Raw genomic sequence first — 22,206 nt, 5'->3', positions numbered from 1 at the left:
TTGAGGCTCAGTGAGATCAAATAACTAGTCCATGGTCATGCTGCTAATACAGGGAATCAGATATTGGAACTCAAGTGCTGCAGTTACTAACTGTGCTATTTACCACTTCTTAAGTTCTCCAGTATATTAGATTTAGAAAGCTATATCCGGAACTGTAAAATGAGTTTCTGCCTTTCAAGTAAACTGAGAATAAATAAGTAAAAATGGAGGCAGTAATATGGCGCAGCACTTAAGTTGCTGCGTGGGTCACCCATATTGGGTCTTCTCATATTGGAGTGCCTGATTCAAGTCCCTGCTAATTTGCTTTGGATTCTAGCTTCCTGCTGATGTGCACCCTGGGAAGCAGCAGAGGATAGCCCAGGTGCTTGTGTTGCTGCCAACCACATGGGAGACCTGGATTAAGGTCTAGGCTCCTGGCTTTGACCTGGCTCAGCCTTGGCTGTTGCTGGCATTTATATAGGGAATCAGTGTTTGGACGATGCCTATATGTCTCTTAAGTCTCTGCCTTTCAAATGAAATGAAAATAAGCTGGGCCGGCGCTGTGGCTCACTTGGCTAATCCTCCACCTGTGGCGCCGGTATCCCTTATGGGCACCGGGTTCTAGTCCCGGTTGCCCCTCTTCCAGGCCAGCTCTCTGCTGTGGCCCGGGAAGGCAGTGGAGGATGGGTCAAGTGCTTGGGTCCTGCACCCGCATGGGCGACCAGGAGGAAGCACCTGGCTCCTGGCTTCAGATCGGTGCAACGCTGGCTGTATCGGCCATTTAGGGGGTGAACCAATGGAAGGAAGACCTTTCTCTCTGTCTCTCTCACTGTCTAAACTCTATCTGTAAAAAAAAAAAAAAATTGCAGATCAGATCTGCCTGTGTATATGAAATATATGTTTATTGAAATACAGGACAATTCACTTGATCCAGAAAGTTGGGTTTTGTTTCTAATTCTCAGCCCTTTTTTTTTTTTTAAAGGAAGAGAATGTCTGTGGTACACCAGTTGTCACCTGGGTGGTTACTAGATCATCTTTCTTTCCTTAACAAGATAAACTATCAAATTCACAAGCCTCATGAGCCTTGTTGCAGTAAAAATGAGTCCACTTCTCTCCACTTGGCTTCTCTTCAAATGGATTCTATGTCTTCGTTTGGAGCCTCTGCTGCATTTATTGCTTCTGACTCTACTGCTAAGCCACAGAATGATATTGGAGGAAATTGTGAAATGTTCACACAGAAATACTTTTTTCGATCTGAACTATTTAATATCACCAAACCTTATATAACTCCAGCTATTCACAAAGAATACCAACAAAGTAATGAGAAGGAAGATCTAAAGAATGATGTTAAAAAGGAGAACTCCACTTCTATTATTGGGAAGGTAGAGTTTTTTTTTTTTTTGATTGCCTTGATAAGATGCACTTTTTATTTTTTTTTAATTTATATTTAATGAATATAAATTTCCAAAGTACAGCTTATGGATTACAATGGCTTCCCCCCCATAACGTCCCTCCCACCCGCAACCCTCCCCTCTCCCACTCCCTCTCCCCTTCCATTCACATCAAGATTCATTTTCGATTCTCTTTATATACAGAAGATCGGTTTAGCATACATTAAGTAAAGATTTCAACAGTTTGCTCCCACACAGAAACATAAAGTGAAAAATAATAGATGATTTTTTAAATGATGATGAAATCAGAGCAGACCTATTGTCATGTTTAATCCCAGTGAGAGTCAAGTTGGGAATTGATAATTTCTTTTTTTTTTTTTTTTTTTTTTTTTACAGAGGATCAGTTTAGTATGCATTAAGTAAGGATTTCAACAGTTTGCACCCCCATAGAAACACAAAGTGAAATACACTGAGTACTAGTTATAGCATTAAATCACAATGTACAGCACATTAAGGACAGAGATCCTACATGAGGAGTAAGTGCACAGTGACTCCTGTTGTTGACTTTACAAATTAACACTCCTGTTTATGGCATCAGTAATCTCCCTATGCTCCAGTCATGAGTTTCCAAGGCTATGGAAGCCTTTTGAGTTCTCCGACTCTTATCTTGTTTAGGGGAAGGTAGAGTTTTAAGACACACTCATTTTTCTACAGAAAATGTGAATTTAGTATTTCAGTATGTCAAATATCTTGTGATTTATTCAGTATAAAGAAAAACCAAGAGACTATAAGAAAGCTTTGGTATAATCAGAGTAATTTTTAACTCTTTCCTGACATTCTGTATGTTTTCAAAGGGTATATTGCTAATTCAGAAGTAAGCAAAATTGGCTTGGAATCGAATGTTCTGTAAATTAAAATCAACCATCCAAACAACTGTTAAAAAATGTTACCTGCTTAGGCATTTGTGTGAATTGCATGTTTTTACACCTATTTTTTGCTGAAAGATATGTTTCTTTTTTCTCTGCAAATTTCCAAATCAGAGTTTTCAGAGATATTTAGAAACCATTGTGGAATAAGCTTGTATAATAAAAGTTTGGAAGAAGGTTGATATTTTGGAAGTATCTAGTGCTAAAAGTAGAAAGCTGTGGAAAGCATATCCGTTTGTAAAGTACAGTTATTTGTCACATTCTAAGAAATGTGTCATTAGGTGATTCCAGCAGCGTTTGAACGTCACAGACTGTACTTACGCAAGCTATGATGGTAATGTCACGAGGTGACTTAATCTTACAGGACCAGTGTCGTATATTAGGTCTGTTGGTGCATGACCGTATCATTGTTCCTGAATTACTGTTACCAATTCATACAAATAAGTATTTATACACACTGGTGCATCTTTCGCTAAGTTTTGAGAATTCCATACAGGATCAAATTATTGTTTATGTTTTAATACTTTTTATGTTTTCAGAAGTTCAGAGGTGATTATGGGAAGTCCCTATAAGATAAATTATATCTGTGTTTTCTCTGGTAGTGATAAAAATTCATTATTCACTAGCAAATGTTCTGTGTCTATGTGTTATAGTACACAGAGTGATGGAATAACATAATTCCTGCCTTCATTAATCTTAGTTGAGAAGAAAGATTCTAAATGAGAAAGCATGTTGTGAATTAGAGTAAAAGTCATATTTATTACATTGTTTTAGGTACCTGAAACAGGACTTTTAATATCCTTTTCTTGTATGTAGATTTTTCCTTTTAAGCAAATGTTTATTGATCATCTACTGTATGTCAGATCCAGAAGAGAAATATGTAGGGTTGTGTGTGATCTCAGTGAAATGATATGTAGGTAATATATCATTACTATTAATAATTCAAACAAATAAGCATTTGCAGAGGACTTTGCACCTTGTAGAGTATGGAAGTATGGACATGAAAAAATTTTGATGTTTAATTTCTCCTATGTTGGGAAAATTTCATTTCAAATGAAAAAATATAATGAGCATATGTAATGAATGTTACCTTGATGCATTTTATCCTATTTCTGATATGCTAAGGGAACTTGTACAATTAGCCCAATATTAAGTTCATTTATTCACCCAACAGAATTTTATTAACCTGGTAGGAGTTTGGTACCATGTAAGTAGCGGGAATTAAGTAATCAAAAGTACAGAGTCCCTGCTCTGTAGTGCATGGTCTTACATGTACTTTTCTATGGAATTGTTAGAGAAAGAACAGGATTAATAAATCTGATTTGTACTTAACCTACAGATGAAAGAGCTATTAAGATATCTATTGGAATATCTTTTAATAATAGCACATGTATAGTTTGTCTCCTCAGAATGAAGAAAGTTGAGAGTAATTATACCATATATGAGGCTACTTCAAAAAGTTTCTGGAAAGATGTACTTAAAAGGTAAATTTGATGCAAAAAATTTTCAAACCCATACATAGGTTTTTCATAATGCATGCTTTCCATGAACTTTTTGAAGAACCATCTTCTAAGTGGATTTCAAAATTTTTTTTTCACCAAAATAAACCTATCTTTTAATTTCATTTTCCTTTTTGGAGTATCTGATAAGTGACACTGGTAATTGTTCATGCACTATCACAGTTTCCTTTTATCCCATGGGTGCTAGTGCTGTATTTTATTGTGTGGAACTACTTTTTGTTAATAGCAGTTAAGGCTGAGGCTACTTTCTATCACCCATTTTGTTTTTATTTTATTTTATTTATTTTTACTTTGGAAACACTACCTCCTTGATCTATACCCTTTGTATTGATTTTGACCTCAATTATATAATTATTACCTCTTGAAAACTTTAGAATATAATATGAAAAAAGTGATAAGATATTACATTTTAAAATATCAATATTGTGATAGATGGTAACATAACTGTTCCCCCTGTAATTTATCTACCCTTTAGAAGCGCAAAAGATGTGTTACTTTCAATCAAGGTGAATTGGATGCTATGGAATACCATACAAAGGTAGGTGTAAAATGTTTTTTGACCACATTGGAAGATTAATGCAAATTAGTATAAAATAAATATATTACATGAGTAAGGATGTTCTTCAAAATCAAGCATTTTGATCAGGGCTAGAATTTAATAGTGATCTGTTACTTTTATAGTATTGAATAGTTTAAATCAATTTTTATTGAAACTTCATAAATATCCGTTAGTTTGAATATTTAACAAATTTAAATTTATGCTATATTGACTAGAGATTTTGGAAGTTATAAAGCTCATTGTCCATAGATAATATATAGTAAGATGGTGGCATAGGACTATCATTATGGTGCAGTGGGTTAAGCCACCGCTTGCAATGCCGGCATCCTTTATGAGCACTATTTCAGATTCTGGCTGTTCCACTTCTTCAGCTCCCTGTTAATGTGCCCGAGAAAGAAGTGGAAGTTGGCCCAAGTACTTGGGCTCCTGCCACTCATGTGGGAGGCCTGTGTGATGTTCCTGGCTTCAGCTTGGCCCAGTCCTGGCTATTGCAGCCACTTGGGGAGTGAACCAGTGGATGGAAGATTTCTCTCTGTTTCTGCCTCTCTGCAACTCTACCTTTCAAATGAATAAATAAATCTTAAAAAAAAAAAAAAGATGGTAATGGTAACAGAAGAAAGCATGAGTAATGTGCAGGTTTCATTATTATTATTTTCCTTAATGTGAAGGCTTAAATGGGCTTAAACCTCAAAACTGAACTAAATAAGTCTTTTTTCTTTATAAGTTAGCTGTCTCCTATTTTATTTGTAGTAGTGGAAAGCTGACTAGTACACTCTGCTTTTACTTCTTTTGGGTATATATCCAGAAGTGGAACTGCTAGATAATATAGTAGCTATATTAACTTTTTGAAGAAATACTAAACTGTTTTACATAATGGCTGTACCATTTCACATTCCCACCAGCATGCTATACACAAGAGTTCCAGTTGCTCCACATCCTTGCCAGCACTTATTTTCTAGTTTTTTTTTTTGTTTTTTTTTTTTTTTTTTGGTAATAGCCATCCCAGCAAATGGAAATGGTATCTTATTGTGGTTTTTATAAACATTCATCTAATGATTAGTGATATTGGGGTCTTTTTATGTGCTTGTTGGCAATTTGGATATCTTTAGCGAAAAGATATATTTTCTTATGTTTACTAGTTAGTTATTTCATTGTCAGTGAATTTATGAGTTTTTTCATTCTACATTCAAAGTCTTTTTGTTGTGTTATGTTACAGAATTGTTTTACTGTAAGCATTAAGAATGTTGATTTTAATCTGTAAATTCAAGTATTCCAAGCACAGTAGGAATTTTGTTACTTAGAAAATTCTTTGATCATCAGTGTCCTTTTAATGTACTTAATTTTTTTTTCTTACAGATCAGGGAGCTGATTTTGGATGGATCTTTACAGTTAATCCAAGAGGGTCTCAAAAGTGGTTTTCTTCATCCACTATCTGAAAATCAGGACAAGTATAGTGAGCCTGTCACTTTGCCACTTGATACTTGCAGTTTGTCAGGACTATGTGCAATGGCAAAGAATTTGCCTTCATTCAGTGAAACTGAACTTCAGATGTTACAATTGATAGATGATGACATGTCTGTTACAGAGAAGGATTTATTTTCACGGCTTGTTGAAAACAGCTCTAGATTTACAAGAATGATTACTTTAATGGGACAGAAGTACTTGCTGCCACCAAAAAGTAGTTTTCTTTTGTCTGACATTTCTTATATGAAACCACTTCTGAACTGTAAGTAATTATGCTTATTATTATAACATGTTTTTCTGCAGCCTCAAAATACATAGTCTGAATTTTGAATAAAGGTCAACATTTATGAGAGGAGGAGAAATACTTTCCAGTGAAAATTTTCTTTTAAGTTCAATTTTAAAGGTCTGACTTTTGATTTTTAAAAATAATTTAAGTTCTTATTATGAATAAAATGTCAAGAAATTAGTCCCCAAGAGAACAAAAACAGTTAATTATCTGTACTTTGGAATTCAGAAATTAGTTGTGTTTAATCAAGTGACTTTATTTAACTTTTTTTTGTAGCAAAGTGAAAACATTTCAGTTAGGAGTATAAATTCCTGGATCATACCTACACTTTTAGGTTACATGCTAAGCCATTGTTCAAGTTTATTGTGTAAAATTTTTTGAAATATTTTTCTGTACAAAATCAAAACATTTAAATATAGAAGTCCATAGTCATACAGATTTGCATTTGAATTTAGATACTGAAGCTCTATTAACTGGGTGGTAATGCTCTTTGCCTCCTAAAACTGAGCCTTAGTTTTCTAATCTGTAAAATAGATATTATAATACCTACTTCTGTTTGGAGATTAAATGATATAATCAAACTGTTAGCCATATATATATATATATTTATTTATTTATTTTTTTTGACAAGCAGAGTGGACAGTGAGAGAGAGAGACAGAGAGAAAGGTCTTCCTTTGCTGTTGGTTCAACCTCCAATGGCCACTGCGACCGGTGCATCACGTTGATCCGAAGCCAGGAGCCAGGTGCTTCTCCTGGTCTCCCATGCGGGTGCAGGGCCCAAGGACTTGGGCCATCCTCCACTGCACTCCCGGGCCATAGCAGAGAGCTGGCCTGGAAGAGGGGCAACCGGGACAGAATCCGGTGCCCCGACTGGGACTAGAACCCGGTGTGCTGGCGCTGCAGGTGGAGGATTAGCCTATTGAGCCACAGCGCCGGCCATCATTTATATATTTTTAACAAATTATAGCCACTACAGTATTTAAAAGGAAATGGTAGGGAAGAGTTTATTTTTTTTTCTTTTTAAAACTAGACTTTATTTCTAAGAGCAGCTTTAGTTTCACAGCAGCAATGAACCAGAAAGTACAGAGTTCCCATATCTATCCTGTCCCCACAGGTGCATGGCCTCCCCTAATGTCAATGTCCTGATGGTACATTGTTTACTCTCACGAATTTACACTGACACAGCATCATCCGAAGCATATAGTTTGTTTACATGGGAAAAGTTCTGTTTTTAAAGATACATTTATTTGAAAGAGTGACACAAGAGAGCGAGAGCAAGAGAGAGAGAGAGAGAGATCTATCTATCTATCTATCTATCTATCTATCTATCTATCTTCCATCCACTGGTTCACTCCCCAAATGGCTGAGGCTGGGCTAGGCATAAGCTAGAGACCAGGGTGGCAGGGGCCCAAGCATTTGGGTCATGTTCTATTGCCTTCCCAGGTGCATTAGCAGGAGTCTGGATTGGAAATGGAGTAGCTAGGATTCCAGTATAAGGTGCTGCATTGCAAGCAGTGGCTTAACCTGCTGTGCCACAATGCTAGTTCCATGTGTTTAGTTTTTAAAGTGATTTTATAGGGGCTGGTGCTGTGATGCAGTGAGGGCTAGGTATCTGCCTGCCAGTGCCAGCCTCTCGTATGGGCACTGGTTCAAGTCCCAGCTATTCCGCTTCCAATCCAGCTCTCTGCTATAGCCTGGGAAAGCAGTGGAAAATGGCCCAAGTGCTTAGGCCCCTGCCACCAGCATGAGAGACCCGGAAGAAGCTTCTGACTCCTGGCTTCGGATCAGCCCAGCTCTGGCCATGGCAGCCATTTGGGTAATAACCAGCAAATGGAAGACCTTGCTCTCTTGACCTCTCCCTCTCTCTGTCTATAACTGTCTCTCAAATAAATAAATAAATCTTTAAAAAAATTAAAGTGTATATAGACGGTATTTTCTGAATTGTATCTTTGTTTTCAGGTAGGAAAACATTTGATGTCATTGTGATAGATCCACCATGGCAAAACAAGTCAGTTAAAAGAAGTCACAAGTAAGTGGAATGAATTATCTATTAGATAAGCTTTTTAAAAACTATAGTCCTTTTTTGTGTGTTCTAGTTGAATACATTGTAAACATTACTTTATGATGTAAGTTATTTGAAAGTATTCAACTGTTTTAAATAGTTATGTTTTAAATTCCTTAGATAATTCTCTCCTTTTTAATAATTTTAAATTTTTTTTATTTTTTAAAGATTTAGTTACTTATTTGAAAGGCAGAGTTACAGGGAGACAAGAGAGATCTTACATTCACTGTTTCACTTCCCAAATGGCCACAACAGCCAGGGCTGTGCCAGGTTGAAGCCAGGAGCCAGGAGCTTTATCTGGGTCTCTAATGTGGGTGCAGGGGCCCACGCATTTAGTCCATCTTCTGGTGCTTTCCTGGATATTAGCAGGGAGCTGGGTCAGAAGTGGAGCAGCCAGACTCAAATTGGTGCCCATATGGAATGCCAGTGCCACAGGTGGTAGCTTAACCTGCTGTGCCATGGTACCAGCCCCAATAATTTTTTTATTAAAAAATGTAACTAGAGAGATATCTCATTTTAGCTTTGATTTGCATTTCCCTGCTGATTGGTGGTGTTGAGCATTTTTTGGTGTACCTCCTGGTCATTTGTGTATCTTTTAAGAAACATTTGTTTAGAACTATTCGTCCATTTTTAAATCGGATTAGTTGCCTTTTTGCTGATGAGTTGTTTGAGTTCCTTGTGTATTAGGGATATTAACTCCTTGTCAAATATATAACTTGCAAATATTTTCTCCCATTCTGGTAAGTTGTCTCTTCACTCTGTTGATTGTTTCATTTGCTGTGCAGAGGCTCTTTATTTTGATGAAATCCCACTGGTCTTATTTTTGCTTTTGTTTTCTGTACTTTTGGGGTCTGATCCAGAAAATCTTTGCCCATTCCAACGCCTCAAGTATTTTCTCTGTGTTTTCTTCTAGTTGCTTCAGAGTTTCAGCTGTTATATTTAGGTCTTTAATCCATTTTGAGTTTGATTTTTATACGTAGTGCAAAATAGGGGTCTAGTTTCATTCATGCATGTAGGCACATTAACAGCGAGCTAGATCTTAAGTGGAGCAGCTGGGATTTGAACCAGCATCCATATGTGTTGCTGGTGCCACAGGCAGTGGCTTTACCTGCTACGCCACAGTGCTGGCTCTGAGGTACAACTTTGCTTTCTTCTATGTGAGTTTTCTTATTATTCAAAATTGAGGCACCATGGTCACTTATATGGCTTCTGTAGCTCTTGCAGGGGTGATTAAATGTTAACTAGTTGTTCAAATTGGTGTTTCTGTGGGGATGTGGGAGCTGGAGCTTCTTACTCAGTCACCCTCTTGGTTCCTGGCTCCTAGATAATTCTCTTGGACTACAGCTATAAGTGGGTGTAAGAATGTCAAGAAGCATGTTTATTAATTGCCAAGGCTATTGTTTGCCAAGGCTATTGCCTGAACCATTGAGATTGTTTCAGTAACACCAATGAGTGATATTTTTGCCTTTTTAAATATCAAATTCTAAAGTTTAGAAATATTTCTATCCCGGGGTTGGTGCTGTGGCGCAATGGGTTAAAGCCCTGGTCTGAAGCACCAGTATCCCCTGTGGGTGCCGGTTCTAGTCCCAGCTGTTCCTCTTCTCATCCAGCTCTCTTCCATGGCCTGGGAAAGCAGTAGAAGATGGCCTAAGTCCTTGGGCCCCTGCACCCATATGGGAGACCTGGAAGAAGCTCCTGGCTCCTGGCTTTGAATCGGCGCAGCTTCAGGCGTTGTGGCCATCTGGGGACCAGCGGATGGAAGACTCTTTCTCTGTACCTCTCTCTGTAACTCTGTATTTCAAATAAATAAAATAAATCTTTTTAAAAAAAGAAATATTTCTGTCCTTCATGACCTTATATGAAAGTTGTCTAACTCATTCTTAATTTTTTTTTATTTTTAATATATGACACTTTCTAGTTTGTATCAGCTGTCAGAGTGATAAGTTCATTTAGTTATTAGAATCACTTCATTTTTTATTAAAGATTTATTTATTTTAAAGGCAGAGTTAAACACACACACACACACACACAGAGAGAGAGAGAGAGAGAGAGAGAGAGAAAGAAAGAAAAGAGAGAGAGGAGACAGAAAGAGAGATCTTCCCTCCCCTGATTCACTTCTCAGATAGCCACAATGGCCAGGCCTGGGCCAGGCTGAAGCCAGGACCCAGGAGCTTTCTCCGAGTCACCCACATGGGTGGCAGCGGCCCAAGGATTTGGGCCTTCTGCTGTTGCTTTTGGCAGGAGCTAGATCAGAAGTAGAGCAGCTGGGACTCCAACCTGCACCCATATGGGATGCTGGCTCTGTAGGTGGCAGCTTTACCTGCTGTGCTATAGTGCTGGCCCCTTTTCAGTTTCTTTTTATCTGAAGCATGGAGTTTTAAATTTTTATATTGTCTAAATTAACTATTTTTTTTCTTTTGTTACATATGCTTTTGGTATTATATATAAGAAATCTTTGCCAAAACCATGATCACAAGAATGTATACCTATATTTCTTTTAAGATTAAGTAAAAGTTGCATACTTTATTTTTCTTTTTCTTTTTTTTTTAAGTTAATTTCATTTTTTTAAAAACTTTTATTTAATGAATATAAATTTCCAAAGTACGGCTTATGGATTACAATGGCTTCCCCCCCATACCGTCCCTCCCACCCACAACCCTCCCCTTTCCCACTCCCTCTCCCCTTCCATTCACATCAAGATTCATTTTCGATTATCTTAATATACAGAAGATCAGCTTAGTATACATTAAGTAAAGATTTCAACAGTTTGCTCCCACACAGAAACATAAAGTGAAAAATAATAGATGATTTTTTTTAAATGATGATGAAATCAGAGCAGACCTATTGTCATGTTTAATCCCAGTGAGAGTCAAGTTGGGAATTGATAATTTTTTTTTTTTTTTTTTTTTTTTTTTTTTTTAACAGAGGATCAGTTTAGTATGCATTAAGTAAGGATTTCAACAGTTTGCACCCCCATAGAAACACAAAGTGAAATATATTGTTTGAGTACTCGTTATAGCACTAAATCTCAATGCACAGCACATTAAGGACAGAGATCCTACATGAGGAGTAAGTGCACAGTGACTCCTGTTGTTGACTTTACCAATTGACACTCCTGTCTATGGCATCAGCAATCCCCCTCTGCTCCAGTCATGAGTTTCCAAGGCTATGGAAGCCCTCCGAGTTCTCCGACTCTTATCTTGTTTAGACAAGGTCATAGTCAAAGTGGAGGTTCTCTCCTCCCTTCAGAGAAAGGCACCCCCCTCCCTGATGACCTGTTTTTCCACTGGGATCTCACTCACAGAGATCTTTTGCCAGAGTGTCTTGGCTTTCCATGCCTGAAACACTCTCATGGGCCTTTCAGCCAGATCCGAATGCCCTCAGGGCTGATTCTGAGGCCAGAGTGCTACTTAGGACATCTGCCATTCTATGAGTCTGCTGAGTATCTCACTTCCCATGTTGGATCACTCTCCCCTTTATTTACTCCATCGGTTAGCGTTAGCAGGTACTAGACTTGTCTATGTGCTCCCTTTGACTCCCAGTCCCTCCACCATGACCAACTGTGAACTGAAATTGATCACCTGGAACAGTGAGATGGCATTGGTACATGCCACCTCGATGGGATTGAATTATTTTTCTTTTTTTAAAAGATTTATTTTATTTATTAGAAAGGCAGAGAGAGAGAGAGAGAGACGTGTTCAATCCACTGGATCACTTCCCAAATGTTCACAACGGCTGGGGCTGGGCCAGAATGAAGCTAAGAGCCTGGAGCTTCTTCCAGGTCTTCTGCATGGATTCAGAGCCCCAAACACTTGGACCATCTTTTGCTGCTTTCTCATGTGCATTAGCAGGGAGCTGGATTGGAAGTAGAGCAGCTGGGACTCGAACCGGCACCCATATGGTATGCTGGTGTCACAGGTGGAGGCCTAACCTGTTACGCTGTAACGCTGGCCCCTATGATCATGTACTTTTTTCAGAGCAGGTATAGTGGTAGAATCCTTACTGGACTCAACTGAGGCGTAAAGTGAAAGTAGAAAGGCTAAGGGCATACCAGTCCTTAGCTTACTTGTGGACTTTTTTTCTCTCTCTATGCTCCCATCCCTTCCATTCTTCCCATTCTCCTCTCTTCTTCCTTCCCTTTTCTTCTCTTTTACTTTCTTCCTCTTCCTCACTACTTCTACCCTCTGTCCTGTTTCTTTTTGAAAATGGCATAATGTAAACATGTTTATGGGCTGATGGTGAAGAACTACTAGAGAGGTTGAAAATACATTGGGGTAGGCATTTATTTCATGCTTAAGATGCTGGTTCAGTTCCTTGCCTCCTATATTAGAGTACCTGGGTTCAAGTCTTGGCTCTGTACGTGATTTTAGTTTCCTGCTAACGGACACCTTGGAAGGCAGCAATTGATGACTCAAGTCATTGGATTCCTGCCACCTTCATAGGAGACCTGGATTGAGTTTGCAGCTCTTGACTTCAGCCTGGCCCAGACCCAACTACTGTGGGCATGTGGGGAGCAAACTATGGAGGGGAGTGCTCTCTCTTTGTCTCTATGCTTCTCAAATAAATAAATAAATAAAAATAAAGGAGAGGAAACAATGGTGTTACATGATGTCAGAATATGGGGATGAGATAACATAGCTAGAGAGATAGGCTTTAATAGGTGAAGTCGTGCTCTTAAATCTTTTAAGAGAAAATGTACAGAAACCGGAGGAACTAGAGGACTGGGTAGCTCAAGGAGCCCAGTGTCCTTTATTTTTACTGATCTATGAGTTTACTTCATCTGAATAGAGTGTGGTTGGACAAAGGACCTGAGAAGTAGTAGGGTTTATAGTATTTGGCCATGGATAAATAAAATGACTCATAAATAGTTTTAAGAGCCAGAGGATGAATTTAATTTTAATGGCCCAATTGCTCTGTTCTGCACTTTCTATACCAGATTTCGTTGCATGAAGAAGTTGAATTAAATTGTGGCATTGATTTAAGATTGGAGGTTTGCAGGAACTGTGAATCTGAAAGGTAGAGAGGGGAATCGGAGATGATGCTAGCTAGAAGACAATTAATGACTGGTAGTCTATGGGGAGGAGGGATAAGTGTGGCTCAGGAAGACTCTGTAAGGTGAAGGGATGGGCACCAGCTTTGATAAGGTCAAAGAATAGGTGAGGCCTAGAATGTTACAGCCAGGTATTAATGTTTATGGTTTCAGAGATGGAGCAAGTGTGAGCGATGTTAAGGTCTAGGTTATGGCATTGGAATGGATTATTGAAGTAGAGTGAATGCAATTGTATTTTTTTTAAGGTGAAAAATAATTAAGTTATATACATTGTATGAATTGTGCTTTGAAATTGCCCAGGATAATGGCAAGATTTGTGATAGTGAGGTAGAGGCATCTCAGAGCTTAAGTCCTCTTTTAGTATGGAGAATGAGTTCACCAGGGAACATTAGAGATTAGCATTGCTGAATAGCATACCTCTCAGAGAAGGGGATTTTATGCAAAGGTGGATGAGTTAAAGCCTAGAATCAGCAATAGGGAGCTAGGAGAATACTGACCTTGTATGTGTTGAGTGTTGAAGGAGGAGTCATATTTCTTTGGGTACTGTAGAGTAAATAGTATTCTAGCAAGATAAATTAGACTTCATAATGATTAGTGGCAAGGACGTACAAGCTAGAATTTTTAAAAATGAAAGTGTACGGACATCAGAGGATTGGGAAGAAAGAAAGAAGGAGGTTGATAGTTTGTGGGTGAGATAATGGATGATGAGAGGGGTCAGCATTTTGTGCAGGATTTGAGAATACTAGGGGAATGAGAAACTTTATTGAAATAAATTGGCTTTAGAGTTACCAATTTCACAATAGTTGGTGTCAGGCAACTGTGTCTGTAGAATTTGGTCTGGGTTATTGAAACACTAGTTAAAAGACTTACTGTGATAGTGTTCCTGTATACCATACAGATTATGGTATCTAAACAGTGTTTACTTAATTTTGAATGAGAGAAAAATGCATCATAAATAGTAATATTATTGAGTGGTAGTGCATTAAGACAACGATTTAAAAAATACAGTCTGATGATTTTAAAATGGAAAAAATGAAAAATGAAGTTATTGCTGATGTGTATAATAATGTGTCCACTGGGTGTCACTGTGGCTTCGTATTTAGCTACACAAATAACTGGGAGTATTGCATTTGGGGTGTGACTTCCTTGCCTTTTTTTTTCTTTACAGTAAATTTTGCTCATTTTTTTCCTGTTCACTTTTAGATATAGTTATTTATCACCACAAGAAATAAAGCAAATACCTGTCCCTGAACTGGCTGCTCCAAACTGTCTTGTTGTTACTTGGGTGACCAACAGACAGAAGCATCTACGGTTTGTAAAGGAAGAGCTCTATCCTTTTTGGTCTGTGGAGAGAGTTGCCGAATGGCACTGGGTAAAAGTAAGTTCAGAAGTAAGCTTATTTGTTAATGCAGCATGACGTGCAGGGAACATGAAGGTGATATTAATTTTAAGATTCATTTTATTTATTTGAAAGGTTAAGTGTCAGAGAAAGAGAGAGAAACAGAGAGACAAAGATCTTCCATCTTCTGGTTCACTCCCCAAATGACTACAATGGCCAGGAGCCTGTAACTCCATTCGGGCCTCTCGTGTGAGTGGCAGAGGCCCAAGTACCTGTACTATTCTGCTGCTTCCCAGGCACATTAGCAGGGGGCTGGATTGGAAGCAGAGCAGCTGGGACTAGAACTGGGACTCTGATATGGGATGCCAGCATTGCAGGTGGAGGTGTAACTGGTTATGCCACAGTGCTGGTCCTTACTTTTTAATGCTTAATGTGTGCCCATTTCCCTCCACATGATCTAATTAAAACTGTTGCTGTGCTGTAATAAACACTTTATCTTCTTATTTTCAAAGCTTTCACTTATTTCTTCTGTCTTTTCTTGTAGCATCCCAAACTGCTGGCTTTAGGAGATTAGTCAGGGAGATACCAAGATGAAATTTTGAAATGCTTTGATGTCTTTAGTTTAAAAATGCTGGGGAATCTGTCCATCACCAAGCATAGGAATGGTATCATCCTTCATCATCTTCCCTTCTGCAAATCTAAAGTCACTCTTCATGACTGATTCCCCTCCCTATTGTTGGGGATGATGGCAAAGAATAGCAAACTAAGTCATTGTAGGTGGGGAGGGAAGATGCCAGAACCAAGAACCTTTTAGGTTTGACATTTTGTATTCTCAGTGCTTTATGTGCTGAAACATTTGTCTTTGAAAGACATGAATCTATTTCTGGGATTGGTCAAATGATCTTTAATATCTCTACAAATGCATAAAAAAATAAGATACAAGTTCAGAGTCCATCGAATATTCTTTTAAAGGTGACTATTCAGATGAATTACACAAGAGCTCTCCTCTCAAATTTTAAAAGGATTAGCCATGTTATTATCAGCTCAGTGTTTAATATTTATACAGCTGGTTTATTCATTTTATATGCAATAAAATATTTTTTGTGCTTTGTATGAATATATGTTTTACAGCCTACTGGAATATTTTCTAAAGCTGTATACAATTTTTCCATATTTTAAAAACTATTTTATGGACTTTTATTGTTTTAGGTGTTACTAATAACACCTATGAGATTGTCCTATGTAATTCAGAACACCAGTTTGTGACGGTGAATGCCATTTGTTAGAGCAAAAACAGATTGCAGGTAGCCTTGGAGCTGAGGAGCAGCCTGGATTTTTGGCAATATTTGTGAATCCACAGCTTTCTGATCAGTCTTGTGCTGCTCTGTTAACTTGTATTTCTCTTTCTCTGTGTTGAAGACCTCTCTTTCCTGGTATCTGGGCTTCTACAGCTGCTGTTTTTGAAAATATGCATCAGCGAGATGTTTTGGGATTTTCACACTGCTTATTTCAATTTTTGTGGATGTGGCAATGACAGATTTTTGGTGTGTTCTATTTAGAGGAATCCAATTGAGGGAAAGAGGTCCAGTCACAAGCAGCAAACCAGGAAAGCTGCTTCAGGAAAACCCTGCTCTCCCCTGTGACACCCAGTGAGGATGAGGAGAATGACCCAAGTGGCGATGCTGGCCCACAGTTTCCTCCTGTGATGACTGAGGGGCTTTTTGCTGTGGCTCAACTGCTTTCGTGGGATATCTTCGGTGGGACAGTGTTGAGGCATTTTGCCAAACTTAATGACCTTGCTGCCACCATGCTTGTTACCACCAGCTGCTTTTGTGATACTAGCAAGAACCTTCTCCTTCTTTTCAATCCTGAATTTGGAAGCCATGTGCTTCCTCTTATATAGGGCTTTCCTGGGATACATGGCTGACCGGGAGTATCTGCCAGTCTCTCTCACCAGGACAGGTTTTGGTGCAGTGGGGCTTCCCTTTCTTTGTCTCCTTATCCTTGAGTGTTTTTTTTTTTTTTTTTTTTTTTTTTTTAGCTTTGCATTATCTGCCTTCTTGGCTGGAGATTTCTTCTTAGTGTCTGGCTTTGGAGCTGGAGCTTTTTCACCCTCCCACCTTACAAGATCTTTATGGACTTTTAAAGCAAATACTTACCTGTCAGTTATATCTTTGTTGGTATACTTTGGTTTTACTTTTGGTTTATTTGGTGTAGAACCATGACAGGAATGTAACATTCCATTCTACCTTGCCCATTATGATAGTTCTTTTTTCCTCAGGGATTGGGGCCAAAGTCAACAAGGAGTCACTTTCTGAAATCAAGCCCAGTCAAATGTTAATATATAAAAGCTAAGACTATTCATTTGTAGTTATAATCAATTATAAAAGATGTATAAATCCAGAATTTAAAACAAAAATGCAACATCTGACATATTTATTAGGTAATCATACATATTGTTAAAACAAAAGGAGTTACCTGCATTGAATATAAAGACTATCCAAAGAATAAGAATTTGACAGTGTTTATACAACACTATGTGTAAGAGACACAGTTGTGACTAGCACTAGAGGAGAAAAAAAGCATGTTCAAATTACTGAATTTATTGTTGATACATTGATATAGGGTAAAGGGTTTCATAGTTAACGGATACAGATATTCCAACAATGATATCTTCTCATGGTATATCAATGAGTTGATATTAAATTATATTTTGAGTTTGATTAGCTTAAATGAATCTTTGAGAGTCTGGTCATATTACGGTGGAAATGATAAGACTGAATTTTTAAATTTATAATTTCAAGGGCTAGTGGCCACTCACTCAGCTTCTTTTTCCATTTTGACAGTATTTAATGACACTATTTTCTGGGTTTTTTTTTTTTTTTTTTTGACAGGCAGAGTGGACAGTGAGAGAGAGAGAGACAGAGAGAAAGGTCTTCCTTTGCTGTTGGTTCACCCCGCAATGGCCGCTGCGGCTGGCGCACTGTATCTGGCGCACTGCGTCTGGCGCACCGCACTGATCTGAATTCAGGAGCCAGGTGCTTCTCCTGGTCTCCCATGCGGGTGCAGGGCCCAAGCACTTGGGCCATCCTCCACTGCCCTCCCGGGCCACAGCAGAGAGCTGGACTGGAAGAGGAGTAACCGGGACAGAATCCGGCGCCCTGACCGGGACTAGAACCTGGTGTGCCAGCGCCGCAGGCGGATGATTAGCCTATTGAACCGTGGCGCCAGCCAATGACACTGTTTTCTTAAAACTAAAGGAAAAGGGCTGTTTTTTTATTTTTTATTTTTTTTTTTTTAGAATTATTTATTTGAAAGGAAGAATTACAGAGAGGAAGAGACAAAAGCAGAGAGAGAGAATGTTCCATTTGCTGGTTCACTCCGTAGGTGGCCATAATGGGCCTGGCTGGGCCAGGTCAAAGCCAGGAGTGTCCCATGTGGGTGCAGGGGCCTAAACACTTGGGGCATCTTCTGCTGCTTTCCCAGGCCATTAGAAGGGAACTACATCAGAAGTGGAGCAGCTGGGACATGAACTGGCTCCCATGTGGGATGGCAGCACTGCAGGTGGTAGCTTTACCCGCTGTGCCACAGCACTAGCCCTAAAGGGCCTTATTGTGATCTACTTAGTCACATTGCCAAGAACCAGTAAATATCATTTGAATGATTTAATCAGTAAATTGGTGATAACATGGTGTTCAGTAATGAATTTGAATGAAGAATATGTTACTTATATGTAGGATAGTGATAAATTATATTTAAAATACTTAGACATATATATTTTTTAAAGTTTTTTTTAACTTTTATTTAATGAATATAAATTTCCAAAGTACAGATTATTGATTACAATGGCTTCCCCCTGATACCTTCCCTCCCACCCGCAACCCTCCCCTTTCCCTTTCCCTCTCCCCTTCCATTCACATCAAGATTCATTTTCAATTCTCTTTATATACAGAAGATCAGTTTAGCATATATTAAGTAAAGATTTCAACAGTTTGCACCCCCATAGAAACACAAAGTGAAAAATACTGTTTGAGTACTAGTTATAGCATTAAATCACAATGTACAGCACATTAAGGACAGAGATCCTACATGAGGAGTAAGTGCACAGTGACTCCTGTTGTTGACTTAACAAATTGACACTCTTGTTTATGGCATCAGTAATCCCCCTAGGCTCTAGTCATGAGTTGCCAAGGCTATGGAAGCCTTTTGAGTTCTCCGACTCTGACCATATTTAGACAAGGTCGTAGTCAAAGTGGAAGTTCTCTCCTCCCTTCAGAGAAAGGTACCTCCTTCTTTGATGACCCGTTCTTTCCACTGGGATCTCACTCGCGGAGATCTTTCATTTAGGTGGTTTTTTTTTTTTTTTTTTTGCCAGAGTGTCTTGGCTTTCCATGCCTGAAATAGTCTCATGGGCTTTTCAGCCGGATCCGCGTGCCTTAAGGGCTGATTCTGAGGCTAGAGTGCTGTTTAGGACATCTGCCATTCTATGAGTCTGCTGTGTATCCCGCTTCCCATGTTGGATCGTTCTCTCCCTTTTTTATTCTATTGGTTAGTATTTGCAGACACTAGTCTTGTTTATGTGATCCCTTTGACTGTTAGTCCTATCGTTATGATCAATTGTGAACAAAAATTGATCACTTGGACTAGTGAGATGGCACTGGTACAAACCACCTTGATGGGACTGAATTGGAGTCCCCTGGTATGTTTCTAACTCTGTCGTTTGGGGCAAGTCCTATTGAGCATGTCCCAAATTGTACATCTCTTCCCTCTCTTATTCCCACTCTTATATTTAACAGGGATCACTTTTCAGTTAAGTTTCAACACCTAAGAATAACTGTGTATTAATTACATAATTCAACCAATAGGATTAAGTAGAAAAAAAAATACTAAGAGGGATAACGTATTAAGTTGTTCATCAACAGTCAGGGCAAGGGCTGATCAAGTCATTGTTTCTCACAGTGTTCATTTCGCTTCAACAAGTTTCCTTTTTGGTGCTCGGTTAGTTGTCACCGATCAGGGAGAACATATGACATTTGTCCCTTTGGGACTGGCTTATTTCACTCAGCATAATGTTTTCCAGGTTCCTCCATTTGTTGCAAATGACCGGATTTCATTTTTTTTTTTTTTTTTTTTTTACTGCTGGATAGTATTCTATAGAGTACATGTCCCATAATTTTTTTTTATTTTTTATTTATTTATTTATTTTTAAACTTTTATTTAATGAATATAAATTTCCAAAGTACGGCTTATGGATTACAATGGCTTCCCCCCCATAACGTCCCTCCCACCCGCAACTCTCCCCTCTCCCACTCCCTCTCCCCTTCCATTCACATCAAGATTCATTTTCGATTCTCTTTATATACAGAAGATCGGTTTAGCATACATTAAGTAAAGATTTCAACAGTTTGCTCCCACACAGAAACATAAAGTGAAAAATAATAGATGATTTTTTAAATGATGATGAAATCAGATCAGACCTATTGTCATGTTTAATCCCAGTGAGAGTCAAGTTGGGAATTGATAATTTCTTTTTTTTTTTTTTTTTTTTTTACAGAAGATCAGTTTAGTATGCATTAAGTAAAGCTTTCAACAGTTTGCACCCCCATAGAAACACAGAGTGAAATATACTGTTTGAGTACTCGTTATAGCATTAAGTCTCAATGTACAGCACGCTAAGGACAGAGATCCTACATGAGGAATAAGTGTACAGTGACTCCTGTTGTTGACTTTACAAATTGACACTCTTGTTTATGGCCTCAGTAATCTCCCCATGCTCCAGTCATGAGTTTCCAAGGCTATGGAAGCCCTCCGAGTTCTCCGACTCTTATCTTGTTTAGACAAGGTCATAGTCAAAGTGGAGGTTCTCTCCTCCCTTCAGAGAAAGGTACCTCCTTCTTTGAAGACCTGTTCTTTCCACTGGGATCTCACTCACAGAGATCTTTCATTTAGGTTGTGTTTTTTTTTTTTTTTTTTTTTTTTTTTTTTTTTTTGCCAGAGTGTCTTGGCTTTCCATGCCTGAAATACTCTCATGGGCTTTTCAGCCAGATCGGAATGCCTTTAGGGCTGATTCTGAGGCCAGAGTGCTGTTTAGGACATCCGCCATTCTATGAGTTTGCTGAGTATCTCGCTTCCCATGTTGGATCACTCTCCCCTTTATTTATTCTATCGGTTAGTATTAGCAGGTACTAGACTTGTTTATGTGCTCCCTTTGACTCTTAGTCCTTTCATTATGATCAATTGTGAACTGAAATTGATCACTTGCACTAGTGAGATGGCATTGGTACATGCCACCTTGATGGGATTGAATTGGAGTCCCCTGGTATGTTTCTAACTCTACCATTTGGGGCAAGTCAGCCTGAGCATGTCCCAAATTGTACATCTCTTCCCTCTCTTATTCCCACTCTTATGTTTAACAGGGATCACATTTCAGTTAAATTTCAACACTTAAGAATAACTGTGTATTAATTACAGAATTAAACCAGTCATATTAAGTAGAGCAGACAAAAAAAACTACTAAGAGGGATAATGTATTAAGTTGTTCATTAACAGTCAGGGCTATGCTGATCAAGTCACCGTTTCTCATAGTGTCCATTTCCCTTCAACAGGTTTCCTTTTTGGTGTTCAATGAGTTGTCACCAATCAGGGCGAACATATGGTATTTGTCCCTTTGGGACTGGCTTATTTCACTCAGCATGATGTGTTCCAGATTCCTCCATTTTGTTGCAAATGACTGGATTTCGTTGTTTCTTACTGCGGTATAGTATTCTAAAGAGTACATATCCCATAATTTCTTTATCCAGTCTACCGTTGATGGGCATTTAGGTTGGTTCCAGGTCTTGGCTATTGTGAATTGTGCTGCAATAAACATTAGGGTGCAGACCGCTTTTTTGTTTGCCAATTTAATTTCCTTTGGGTAAATTCCAAGGAGTGGGATGGCTGGGTCGAACGGTAGGGTTATATTCAGGTTTCTGAGGAATCTCCAGACTGACTTCCATAGTGGCTTGACCAGTTTGCATTCCCACCAACAGTGGGTTAGTGTCCCTTTTTCCCCACATCCTCTCCAGCATCTGTTGTTGGTCGATTTCTGTATGTGAGCCCTTCTAACCGGGGTGAGGTGAAACCTCATTGTGGTTTTGATTTGCATTTCCCTGATTGCTAGTGACCTTGAACATTTTTTCATGTGCCTGTTGGAGATTTGGATTTCCTCTTTTGAAAAATGTCTATTGAGGTCCTTGGCCCATCTCTTGAGTGGGTTGTTAGTTTTGTTGTTGTGGAGTTTCTTGATCTCTTTGTAGATTCTGGTTATTAATCCTTTATCTGTAGCATGGTTTGCGAATATTTTTTCCCATTCTGTTGGTTGCCTCTTTACTCTCCTGACTGTTTCTTTGGCAGTACAGAAACTTCTCGATTTGATGCAATCCCATTAGTTAATTTTGGCTTTGACTGCCTGCGCCTCCAGGGTCTTTTCCAGGAAGTCTTTGTAAGTGCCAATATCTTGCAGGGTTTCTCCAGTGTTCTCTGATAATTTGATGGTGTCGGGTCGTAGATTTAGGTCTTTAATCCACGTTGAGTAGATTTTTGTGTAAGGTGTAAGGTAGGGGTCTTGCTTCATGTTTCTGCATGTGGAAA

The 22,206-nt window shown here is 38.6% G+C and overlaps 1 protein-coding gene and 1 pseudogene across 22 annotated transcripts in view; one reads left to right on the top strand and one right to left on the bottom strand.

Moving 5' to 3' along the window:
* Positions 1-22,206, top strand: part of METTL4 (methyltransferase 4, N6-adenosine) — a 34,542-nt gene that overhangs the window by 1,010 nt on the left and 11,326 nt on the right. For 14 of the 22 annotated variants that reach the window (XR_011379414.2, XR_016214131.1, XR_016214132.1 and 11 more), the window contains exons 2-6: positions 962-1,361; positions 4,292-4,354; positions 5,732-6,101; positions 8,086-8,155; positions 14,442-14,616. Coding sequence is in view for 9 of the 22 variants with exons in the window: in XM_051852082.3 (XP_051708042.1) it covers positions 962-1,361; positions 4,292-4,354; positions 5,732-6,101; positions 8,086-8,155; positions 14,442-14,616 (1,078 nt within the window). In the remaining 13 variants the exon portion in view is untranslated. Of the gene's footprint in view, positions 1-961; positions 1,362-4,291; positions 4,355-5,731; positions 6,102-8,085; positions 8,156-9,798; positions 10,023-14,441; positions 14,617-22,206 lie in introns of those variants that run through there. The other 8 variants (XR_016214139.1, XR_016214136.1, XR_016214138.1 and 5 more) reach the window with 2 other exon arrangements.
* On the bottom strand, positions 15,825-16,498 carry LOC127492367 (large ribosomal subunit protein eL6 pseudogene; annotated as a pseudogene).

Source organism: Oryctolagus cuniculus, chromosome 10 (genome assembly GCF_051225735.1).
Source record: "Oryctolagus cuniculus isolate XC-2025 breed Fujian yellow rabbit chromosome 10, ASM5122573v1, whole genome shotgun sequence".
NCBI lineage: Eukaryota > Metazoa > Chordata > Mammalia > Lagomorpha > Leporidae > Oryctolagus > Oryctolagus cuniculus.
This window is presented reverse-complemented; position numbering and strand designations above follow the sequence as displayed.